Source organism: Ptychodera flava, chromosome 10 (assembly GCF_041260155.1).
Source record: "Ptychodera flava strain L36383 chromosome 10, AS_Pfla_20210202, whole genome shotgun sequence".
Taxonomy (NCBI): domain Eukaryota; kingdom Metazoa; phylum Hemichordata; class Enteropneusta; family Ptychoderidae; genus Ptychodera; species Ptychodera flava.
Window position 1 is genome coordinate 17,601,335 of NC_091937.1, and position 12,479 is coordinate 17,613,813.

At 42.4% G+C, this 12,479-nt stretch overlaps 1 protein-coding gene across 5 annotated transcripts in view; it reads left to right on the forward strand.

Moving 5' to 3' along the window:
• The window catches only part of LOC139142159 (single-minded homolog 2-like), a 96,645-nt gene that overhangs the window by 15,663 nt on the left and 68,503 nt on the right, over window positions 1-12,479 (forward strand). The window contains exons 1-2 of one of the 5 annotated variants that reach the window (XM_070712008.1): window positions 2,508-3,943; window positions 4,113-4,297. In XM_070712008.1, coding sequence (XP_070568109.1) covers window positions 4,123-4,297 — 175 coding nt within the window. In that variant the 5' untranslated portion in view covers window positions 2,508-3,943; window positions 4,113-4,122. Of the gene's footprint in view, window positions 1-2,507; window positions 3,944-4,112; window positions 4,298-12,479 lie in introns of those variants that run through there. The other 4 variants (XM_070712009.1, XM_070712007.1, XM_070712010.1 and 1 more) reach the window with 4 other exon arrangements.

A 12,479-nucleotide genomic window follows, 5' to 3' on the forward strand; every position in this document is an offset into this window, starting at 1 on the left:
CACGTGAGCCAATGGGCGTCGTTTGATCATCCGGGAACTCTCAGATCAGAAGCCTAAAACGATGCCCAGACAAACAGGGAGACTAACATTCCCTCTGAACTTGATCAGGAGACATGCTGATGCCGAGTTTGAAACTAAAATAAATTGCACGTGTGAACTTACGCATCATTACAAAGTCTCAATGATCTCGCGCGAGACTTGGCGTTAATCTCATTTCTTGCCTCGGGACATGGACGCTTTTCAATGGACGAATCGCAACCACCAACGACTCGGATTAATTGAATTAAAAGCTAACTATTAAGAAGATCCCGGTATAAAGCACAAACCGAGCTCACCCAATCTTTTCTTAATACTTTGCCCCCTGACATGAAAGCGTTGCCCCCAGGGCTGCACTATACCGACTACGGTCAACACTTCTCTTGACAAAGACGCATTGAATAGCCCGGGCACTGACTCAAACGGTGCCACAACAATACTGAATACGCCAAGGACCCGGACAAAAAAAAGAACGTGGCCTCTGACCTCTGACAGTGACCTACCCAATTTACTCGGTCAACATTCATTGTAAAACGGGGGAAATTGAGAAGTAATAAGATAGCGAGAGCTAACATGTGCAAATATGTCGTGCGGAGGAAGTTGCTACGTCAAACAAATTGTAATGTTCATGCGTAATTTCCCTTCAAGCCATGGGGTCAACACCTTGGTAAATTTTGATGTTTCATTATTGTCGTACAAGAAATAATGTTTTCTTCTTTTTTCTCTAAAATCTGTTAAAATACACAGCATTACCCTCATGAGAAAAAGCATCGCTTGCAATATACAATTTTGTTGTTGACAAATGATTTCAAGTCCGGACTAAAATTCATTTGTCAACAATAACGTTGGGCATGCGTAACTGGACAATTGGGCATTGTGACAGGAATTTTGAAGTAAATCTAGAAATTAAACACACACAACCAAAAAATTGTCAAACACCTCATCAAAAATTGAAATTAATGGAGCCTGATCATAAATTCCGCCTGATTTCAGTCTTTAGAAAATTTACCCCGTTGCACGCCTGAGTTTACAGCGTTCAGATCAAGAACGTTCGTCTTCTGGAGGCCTACGAAGTTCAGAACATATCGTGTTTTTGTACGTTTTCGACAGTACAGTTAATTTAGAGTCGGGGGAAGCGATGATACTGTTGCAAACACACTTGAATGTTCAACCAAAGCGGGTCACTGGTATTGTTAGGTGCAAAGCTGAAATTTTAGCATTGGTATCAGAGAGAGAGAGAGAGAGAGAGAGAGAGAGAGAGGGAGAGAGAGAGAGAGAGGAGAGAGAGAGAGAGAGAGAGAGAGAGAGAGAGAGAGAGAGAGAGAGAGAGAGAGTAAGTATGGAGGCAGACAAAGGTAACGATGGCAACAACCACAGATGAAAAGTGAGACAGCTTGGAGAGAAATACACCGCCAATGATGGAAACCGCATATCGAAAAGAAAGGGGTTGTCTGCTAGGGCAAAAGACACGGAGACACAGAATTTTGAGACAAAAATGACCCTCGGGTAATTTGGAGACCAGACAGGGACGATGGGCAAAATGACGACATCAAGTGATTAAATTTGAACCACGTGTAGTTGGCTTCATAAATAAATTATGACGTTATTAGGGAAACTGTTAGCTACTACGTTGTTTTGACCAAGATTACTATCAAGTATCGTAAATATGGTCTTGGCGGTACAGAAGAAGTAATTTTGTCTGATAAAATCACACAAATAAGTTCAACGATTTTGCTCTTATACAGTATTTTCTGTCGTGGAAAAGCATAAATAGAGAAATTCTATATTGCACCACCGCAGTGTCATGATTTAAATAGGCAAACCATAACACCGGTGGCGCGACCGCTACAAAGACCGTTATAAAGGTATCACCGTCATTTCTGGGTCTAGTCATGCTTTGTGTCTGTGTATCTGCCCAGGGTAATGCCACTGACTTTGTAGGTCTGTATGTATTATATCAACCTCAGAATTGACAGGCATTGCTATACAGGCACGCTGTAAGTTTGACTATTTCCCGTATTATACAGTCGCCTCTCCGTAGCTGATATACCTGCAGGCAATATCCAACACCTCTCTCGAAGTGCATCTTCTACTTTTAGGTGTATAGTATACCTGCAGGTAACGACACGCCACGGCTATCATTTCTTTTCGGTTCATTGCCTCGCTGCTAGCCGCTAACAATGCGATGATTGGCCAAATTAAACGCTATCCACATATCGTAACAACGTCGACGCCCATTATTTGTTGGTTTTTGTCAATTTCCATTGATATTTTTTCCATCGGGGCTTGTTTCTGCTCAATCGACCAACCGTGGCTGCTTTGTGAGCCAGCACAATGGTCGTGGGAGGCGCATACCGTCTTGAAGTTTGGCACTCTGCTAGCCAATGGCGAGGCAGAAAGCGACAGCTACGGTGTCATCGGAGAATTTGATTGACTGATAGCCAAAAACAACCTGGAGGAGAGAGCAGGACATAGTTCGTATACGTGTAATTTGGGAAATCTCGGCACCCGCTACCCCTAAAAAAATGCTACCTATAATGTTAATAATATAAAGAGGAGAATTTGGTTGTGGAATTTCTGGCGATCAGGAAATTGAATCCGGTGATAGTAAATAAGTAATTGGATGGCATTGGTGTCCGAGTTGACGATTGGCCGACTCCGCTGAGAATTCAATTCATTCTAGTGGATTCGTTTTCACTCGGCGCGGGCCATGCCCAAACTTTATCACTTGGAAACTGGGTGAGTGGTTGCATATGTGTATTATAGATGTGGTTTCCCCGATTCCGCCACTTCGTGCTGTTTCGAAGCTCTACCCGGCAGCAAATTATCTGCAGAACGTGTCAGTCAGCCCTTCGCTGTTTGTTTTTTGTTCGCCAGACTGGGTGAAGATTGCGAGCCAGCAAATGATCCATTGAACTACACCAGGTATAAGACACGTAACTTTTTTTTACTGCACCACTTAAAACGCCTGCCTCAGCATTGTATCTACGCATATGCGAGCAACTCCGTCCGGAGGAAAAATGTAACCCTGCGATCTGCGGGTTGGCGGCTTAGCCGGAGCCGCGGCGATATCATCCACACCGAGTCGATTGGCAATTAGCCGCTCCTGGACTAAGTGCACCATCTGAACCCACGCTGTCACTAGCGACAACCCGAGAACTCCGCGACCAAAGATAACCACGCCGGCGATATTCTTTGTCTCTGCGAAACACACAAAAAAATGTCTGAAGCCCGAGAAAACTTAGGAAAAAACCGGGGTACGGATTGTAATATTGTGGCGTGGAGAGCGAGAAGGGGTCTGCAGTGTTTGGAAATGCTAATAACCGGTCCGCATGTTCCACACAGTGAGCATAGTATCATGGCATCATGTTATTACTGCGTCTCGTATTATGTGCATACTATAAATATATTAGCGGTAACCGTACATAGTTAAGAACCTGTAGCACTGACTTCCATGTTGGGTAGTGCCTATAGACTCGTGTAGACTTCAGACGCATTAACAGCCGTCCAGAGTTTCCGCCAACAAAGCCGGTCTGAGTAAGCAGTCTTTCCATTCATATTGTCCTAATCTGCTCGGCACTATGTTGAAGTGCTTGCCAAGGCTTTTGTTTTCCAATGATCGCCGCGTATAGCCCCAGCCATTGTTGTAGATCAGGGGCGAATTCGTAGAAACCTTTGTGCGCCCGAGCGTGTGTATGTGTGTGTTGGGGGACAGGGAGTTTTTTTAAGCGGCGATGGGCGGACATGTCCCCCCGTAAACTTTGCTTTGAATTCGAGTATTTCTCGGAGTGTGGGTTCACCGTGCTAGTGGGGAGAGTTTGACAAGCGGGACTTGTGGAATGACCGAGCTGTTTAGCTGGAAGTGACCAGTGGATACGACCACACAGATATCCTGACAGCACTGAAGGTAAACACAGGGTATCGGTTTAATTGTATTATCTCGATATGTCTCTAGTCTTGATAAGGAGCCATTCACAAGTCAGTGATAAACCAATTTAGGAATACCGACTCACGCCTCTCTCTCTCTCTCTCTCTCTCTCTACCCCTCTCTCCCTCCTCTTTTTTCACCCTCCCAGAGCCGAAGCTATGAAGGAGAAGTCGAAAAACGCCGCGCGAACACGGCGAGAGAAGGAGAACGCGGAGTTCTATGAACTGGCGAAGCTTCTGCCTCTACCATCGGCAATCACCTCACAGCTGGACAAGGCTTCAATCATCCGTTTATCCACTAGTTATCTGAAGATGAGGGCTCTTTTTCCCGAAGGTAAGTTTTGCAATGACTCGACAGAAAACAACCCGAGGTACAGTACCGTTATTTTTTCCCAAATACCGGAGTTTTATTGTCAATGGAACGAGCGAGGGACGGTGCTCGTCTGCGTGTAGCTTCGCATGTTGAGCGTCTTTTGCTCTCTCTGTTGGCGCAGCACGCTGAACGCGAGCAGTATTCGGAAGCGCTGGTTGTCTTTTTTACACGATATACTGCGCCTCATCGCTAAACGATCAACAATTTAGTGAGTACACATAGATAACCATCTTGCTAGTGAACTGGACTGTCCTCAGTCGGACAGTGTAGTGGCTTATCAATCGCCCAGATCTTTACAGCACGTTCATTGTACTCCCAATGTGCTTAATCTTACTTCGATTGATCGGCAGCATTGAAACAGCCAACCCAGTTTCACACCTCACACAATTGGCAAGTGTTGCAGCTAAAATGGCCGTGAAATAAGCACGGCAACCGCTGACAGCCCCGATATTCCGCTGCCCCAAGGTGACAGTTGACCCTAACCCAACAATTCCGACTACGTTTTTTCGGGAAATACTCCGATTCTGGAGTTTGTAACGACAGCCCAAAACACTGAAAGTGACCGACGGACTGTCGCGCTGTGTACTCGAACAAAGTGGGGTACTTATTTCGCTGTTTTTTTGTCCATGGACAACCGCCATCTCGAATTTCGCGTGGTTTCTCCACGACAAGACCATGATCATGATACTTTCACGAAACTGAGACGTGCTAACGACATAATATACCGGAAACGACGAACATTTTTCATATTTTCAGGCACAAAAACGCCGGATTATTCAAGCAAACCCTCCTTCTTCCGCGATGATCGTCGCCGCTATCCTGGCTTTGATAATCAGACTGTAAAGCCCCTTTCACTCGCCTTGTTTCTTCGTTTTATTTTCCCCTTCCTGTGCTCACACTCCCAGGGCCAGCTTCTTTAGAAATCACAAACAATAGTCGGTTTGCCATCATCCCTGCAGCATTTCATTTTTTCTCCCTTTGAAGTCGCTGCCCAATTTAGAGACGGAGTTAATTGCTGCATATATTCCTGCGTTTGTCTGTGAAATTAGCTTCATTTTTGGAGCCGAATGTTCCAATGCATTATAGCGCACAAAGCTCTGCGCGCCCCATTATATGAATTATGATTTTCAGAGAAAATAATTCAGATAGCGAGGAGAAAACGCGTATCATTATAGCCAGCCTGAAGTTCAGCAATTAAGTTGTACTTAAAGACGGGTGTCTTTTTAAAACGGTGGCCCCATTATGCGACTCACTTTGGACTTTTTTTTTGCTGGTTACTTTTCAAAACTTTCGCATAATGGGCAGACTTTGAGAGAAAGAAAGCGAAAAAATATAGCCGAGGATAGAAAAAATATGTTGAGAACGGTTTTAATTTCCATGAACGGTTAAGATTGCCTCTAATGAAATTATGTATGGGGTTTTCTTGAGGAATTGCTAATATGTTTATCGTTCAAATGTGTTCACATTGACTTATACCGAAAGTTCTTAGTCCATCTATACATTGAGATATTTTTATTCATTGATTTTACGGTTCATTAGGTACCGCAAATTTTATTAAGTCATCCCACACCTTTATCTGTAAATTATTTTTCAAAGTTTTCTGTGCAAAGACGCACAGAAATCTTTGCACCGTGAAAAATTAATTGTCGTCACTGTGTATCAGACCATACTTCACATGGCATTGCTATTGTGACATTCCAATAATAATTTTTTAGCCTTCTTTGCGCATTATTTGAAGTGTTCATTTAGTTCTTGGGGAAAACTTGTAAATTAAAAAAAGGGCGGGAAAAGTAACCTGACGACAAGTCTGTGCACGCTTTTTTCGAGAAGTGAGTTTTAAAACAGCCATGTCGATTTCTACCAAAGCACTTGACTTCACTATTGATCTCATATCTTCACTCATGACAGGCGTCAATCGGCCACGATCCACTCTCTGTCATCTTCAAAATCTGTTTCCTGAAAAGCCCAGAATTGAGCGAAAACACGCTCTTTTTGTCGGTATTCAATTCGATTGTTTCAGGGATGACAGGACCCGCGAAGAATCTGCTCTCAATGTCGTAGATTTGCCATGCACGTATATCTTTAAGTGGCTTGACAGACCTAGTGCTGATCAAATTGATCTGTGATGTTTTCGCGACTTTTGTGTTTACCAGCTAAACCGCGCCTGGTTCACCCGTGACACTTGTTACAAAAACCGCCAGGACAGTTTGGCAGATGACGTCTTCTCTGGCCCACAATATGTACACGTTGTAGGTACACAGCGATGTTTACTGTCTTTAAAGAAAGCTGTGATGAACAAGGCTGTCGTTGTTGGGGGCTGCAAACGGCACCTCTCTCCATTTTGGAGAGGCACCACCTTCCAGAATTTTACCTCGAATGCAGACCGAAGGAAGTTTGTAATTACCCTCAATATTCCCATTTCCCGAGTATGTCATGACTGCGAAGAGCAGCCACTACGTGACTAGGCCATTCAAATCAAGATTTGTTTGTCGGTAATGCCGTCATTTATCTTCCATAAAGGCCGCATGATACACTTTTTCAAGTAGCCGTATTTGCAAATTTTCACAGCCACAAGTTTCCATTTTGACAAACACTCTGCGATTTTGAAAGTAAAATCTACATCGTTTGGTAAAAATTGTCTTGTTGGAAAAGCCTTGCAAACTCGTCACTACATTTCTAATGTTATGATACAGTGAATCACCGCGTTTTTTCAAAATATAAGTATATCATGCGGCATATTCACAATTCAAAATGGCTGAAAATTGCATTTGACACATATTTTATGCATTCGTGTATGTGAATATTTTGCATCGGATCTGAAGCCGTCGAATTACTGTGTTAACGTTCGCAATCACTAAGGCAATACATATCTGGGAATGCGAACTAAACACTAATTATTCTCTACCAAGCTAGCTGCGTTTGTGGTCGTAAACATACACCTCGAAACCGCTTGCATCTCATCGTCCCAAACACTCCGCCACAAACAGACGCACTGAGCCATTCCGAGAAAAAAACCCACGCACATTAGTTTAGTTACGACGACAGGCAGCAGGCATCCAATACCGCTCTCCCAGATATTTCAAACGTTGAAAACGAGTCGACGAGGCCGATACGACAGCTTGTCGCCTTCTTAAACGCATGCATCACCTGGTCAGAACATAGAAAAGCCAGAAATCACATTTGACACTGACGATCTGGGGACGTCTCTCGGATGATCAGCATGGTAACATTGCCAGACTGACATCACAGCAATCCTCCAGCTGAGATATTCGCTGCATAAAACCAAAATGCAAAAATTCACGTCAGACGTACTTTTGCAATTTCAGGTTGCAGCCAGCGAGATTACACTATCACCCACTGTTATCATTCGAGCCAGCTTTTTCACGTGATACAGTTATAACACGATCGAATGTTGTAGAAAAAACTGTAAAAATTCTCTTCATAATATCCATATTACGAGGTGGTACTTATTCACGCCTGGCCGCTTAAAACCTTTTCATACGTGTTATTGTCTGCCACAGGTCTTTAAAAATATAGTGTAATTGAAAATAAAATAAGATCAGATTTCTTGCCCACGATACGCAACAAATGTTTTCTTTTTATTTTAAAAATCAGTCAACATTTTATTCCCATGTTTAAACACAAACATATAGTCTGGGAAAAGACCACACATATGCCAGGCGGCTCTAATAATTTGATCAAAAACAAGAGGCGAATATATCCTAGGAAACGGTGTGTGGAAAGACAGAAATCGGTTTTAAAAATGCGTCATGCATTCCGGTTTACTTATTTAACCGTATTCCCAAAAGAAATTTTGTTGCGATAATTTTTATATTTACATCTCAGTTATAAGTCCTTCCACCGTTTTTAACATCACGGTGTTAAATTTGGTGCCAAGGCTGTGATTTTGTCATGCTGGCCTTCGTGGCATATCACTGTTTGTTTTCGTTCCTCGAATGAAATTTCGCCTTGAAAGGTGCGATATTTTCCCATTTTAGTTTCCATTTAAGCATGTTAGTATTTCCACCCCAGAAACAATATTTAATCAAGGGAAAAGCTAATTGCTTGACCGTGTTAATAAGTGTGTGCTTGTAGAATGTTAACGCGGTTCGCTACCATTGTTGTTAAAATTCTTGACTGACGATAGAACATTTGTCATTTTAAAACAGCTGGGGATAAAGTTGTCGTTTTTACATCGAGACGATAAAATTTCAGACGAATTCAAAATATTGTGACATTTCGGATGTAACCTGCACAAAATCTGGTGAATTTTTGACGAAAATTCAGGTCCAAGCAACAATATCTGTGCAGGAAATGACGTCAAGGCTCCATGGTAGACATCATGGCGGGTGTTAATAGGTATTCCCCCATTCATTAGTTGCTGTATTTTTCACTCGAATATCTTTGCAAATTGACTTCCCCTTTACGACCGTTAAACAAGCTCACTTGTTTTCAAGTTGTGAAAGGTGTGGAAAGTATACAAAAAACTGTGGATTTACATTTTGCTACTGTATTTTGAATCTGTGTCGTCGTACAACTCTCATATACGTATGAAGAGGTTCAAGACACCGGGTTAAATGCAATTTCATATATGCACTTAAAATGCATGAAGATGAGAATTAAGCGCCAAAATTCAATGTTTGCTCCTGTCTATCACGATTTGTCTTCGAGGTCAGCCTCTACCTATACTGAGATAATTGCTGACGGAAATTTATGCCGCCGTGGAAGACAGAGCCAAGCATGGGGCTGATTTCCTGAAATAATAAACACATGCACTGCTTCTCGAAGAGAGGCCACCGCCGACGCCAGACTGGCTGCTCGCGAACGTGGTAAAAATTCAACTTGTGTGGTTGAACAACCTGGGTAGAATTTATCACACGCGGAAAGATATGCATAAAAGCTAGGCCACTCGCACGGTCTTTTGTGGACTGGCCCAGCGAAAACACCAAACGTATAAAACAATTGCCCTCTTTCCGACAGGAGGTCGCGTATTGACGGTATTGTCTGCCGAGGGAAGGCCTGAGACCTGAGGTTGTGCGAGTAAAACACCCTGCCCGAATCCCTCGAAAACATAGCGAACTCGGTGACAGGTTTACGGCGTGATAAGTTGGTTTGCCTTTGAGTCTTTCTGTCAACCGATTTTATTAATATCTGTTAGACAAACTCATTATTGACTCGTAAAAATGTACGCCGATAAGTCTCTCTATCATTTGCTGTGTTGCACCCAATAAAATTCCAATAACAATACCACGTTAGCTTATCGGGCCGAGCCCGACGTCTGTCTGGTGGGGCGGCCAGGACGCTTCGCCCCGCATCTTCTTTCTGCCACCTCTGGTAGGGCCATGGTCGACCAAGTTTGCCACTATCAATGATTTTTGGTTTGGAAGCGTAAATTTTGACTATTTTCGCTGCGATTTGGACACAAAGACAATGCCTGTGCCACAATGGAGTCGAATTTGAACAAAAAAGCGTACGCTGGCTATTGAAAAGCGTGGCTTAAAGGGTTTGTCAAATCGGAATTTCGTCAGCCTTTGCTTGTCATTGGAACAGATCTGTAATCTGGCCTCAAAAGTGACCTATATCAGGCATTTTAGTCCTTTAATTAAGCTACACACGATATTTTACAAACTCATGCATTTTGCAGTCGTGAATTTTTTACACTGAGATTTATAGATTTCCATATTTCTTGGAGATTAATTGTTGAAGAAGACAACTTCCATTGGTTTGCTTAAAATAGAACTGCACCGTCGCTTTTTTGAGATAATGAATATGACGATTTGTTTCAATCTCAAATCATATTTGTTCAGTGATTTGTGAAGTGTGTCAGCCGAGTGTTGATGCTCTTCCGCTTTTTGATTTAATTGATTTGTAATTGGAATGGTGTATTTGGAGGCTTAAGATGCGAAAACCGTCTTCACGGTCACGCAGAGGTTAGGTATCTCGCTCTGCCAGCTGGGCTTCTTGGACTACACCTCCACGTGTCCTGTTCGCATCTTTTGAAGGGATTCGCGCCATTTCTGCTGAATAGGAACATTTCTGGGGACATTTTTCAAGTAGTTGTTCCAGTGTTGACGAACGGTAACACGAGACCCAGTATGACCAGAGGCTATGTATCGACAACTCCCGGTCACATTAGCTGTGCTATTTTCAAAAGAGGGGCGCAGTATCCAGCCTTTATCCGCCCTCTCAAAAACCACTTTAGACTAAAACCCCCAAACAAATCTTTGGTTTTTCAGTTTGGGATTGAGATATACATCTCTCACTAACATTATTGAAGGGTCATCTTTTGCTTCATTATCCTTGTATTACTTGACAGCCCTATTCAGGGCTGACGCAGGAACTGAACTTTGTTTACGGAAGAAGAACCCAGAACCAACCCACAGACATCTACATAATGCATCCTCGTACTCGGCGATTTTTTGTAATCTTTGCCAACTTGTGATTATTCGTTTGAGAGTTCATTTAATGTTTAAAGTTTTAAAACAATGTCACCCATATTATTGGCTTATTAATTTTCATGCTTTCCCGCTGTCCGTCCGATGCTGGTTTACCGCCTGTCCCAGCAAACACATCACGGCTCTCTCGCCTAATATGATGACAAAATTCACTTGTCGTGTGACATAATATGACTTGGCGCGCTCGAAAGAGAATATTCTGATGTGAATGCAATCATATTTTCCATTTCCGTGGTTTCAATCTTGGTATACATCCAATTTTCAAAGTGACACAATTCATACAACAGAATAGAATAAAACAAACGAAAGATGGGGAAATAAACCTTTAGGAGATGTTTTTGGCGGGATTAATATTACGTTCGCATCTTGACCTCTGACAGCTGACGTCGACAGTCATGTAAAATAATTGTAGGTGGCGAATCTTTGACAAATCTGACACAGATTTAATAAAGAAAAAAAGTAATTAGGCGATTCTTGGCAATACAATGCTTGCAATGTGGCGCGAGACACAAACACACGCCCTTTTCTTTAAGTTCTATTTTGTGACCGTCGTCCATTCTAGCAAATATATTAAAAAACAAGTGTAATGTTAGAACTTTTTGGACACAAAAAACCACGCGTTGATTTCATTCATTGTCACAGTGTGAAACAAGTTTCTCGCGGTTAACGCTGGCTTGTAAGTGTAGTGGTTCTGTCCAAGTTTTGCATAAAATTCATGTTACTTAATTTCAGCTCAGAAGAATTTAGAATTTAAGAATCTTCTTCGATATTTCACCAGAAGGAGAAAGATCAAAAGCAAGATTTGTCCGGGGGAATTTGTCCTCCCTGTCGTGCACAGAAATGTGTTAGAAAGAGGTTGACGATAGTCTGATGTAAAATTGCGCGAATACGATGTGTGATTTTTTCCGGGACAGACTTTCGTCACCGTATACAATCAGTTTAATTCTCCGGCGTAACCACAGATAGTAGAGAAACTGACTGTAGCCGAACTAATATTTAACAGACATTATTAAGTATCAAAATTACACACAATCCAAATAAATATGCTTTCAAGGCATGTTTTCTCTGGGATTTATTGATGTAACATCTAAATCGGGCGTCACCTCGCGCCAAACACAAGTTGCCTGCTTATCTAAAAGCGGAAAATACCCTCTTCTTCACAGCACCTGGTGAGTGGTTTTAAAATTAGATAACCTTGCCGTAACTCTCCTCCAGAAAACGACAGTTCACAGTTATTCTCATATTACTCGAGTAAATCGTCATCTGATAACGTGACTGGGTCAGCCTTAAGACTTCAAAAACCACTAAGCCTGTGTTATTAGCTGTAGCTTCCTCCTTGCCTGGGCTCAAGAGGTGTATAATTCCTCCACAATAACTCAATCGGTTGTCATGGTTTATGGTTATTTTGTCCCATGTGGGGTTCACTTGAACTGCCGAGTAAACGAACTAGTGATGATATCCGTAAAGCGGGAAAATCTCTATCGAGCATCAATTTTTCCCGCCCATTTAACTTGTCGTTGCGTAGCCCTTTTGAGCCAGAATACAACAGAGATTTGTTCACATTTTTGCTGCTTTTAAGCTCGAATTTCGACAAACCACAAAGAGAAGGAGATCGTATCTTCTCTTTCTCAGAAATACAGGGAACACTGCAAAAAGTATTTAAATTTGTGACGGACAAGATTGAGCGG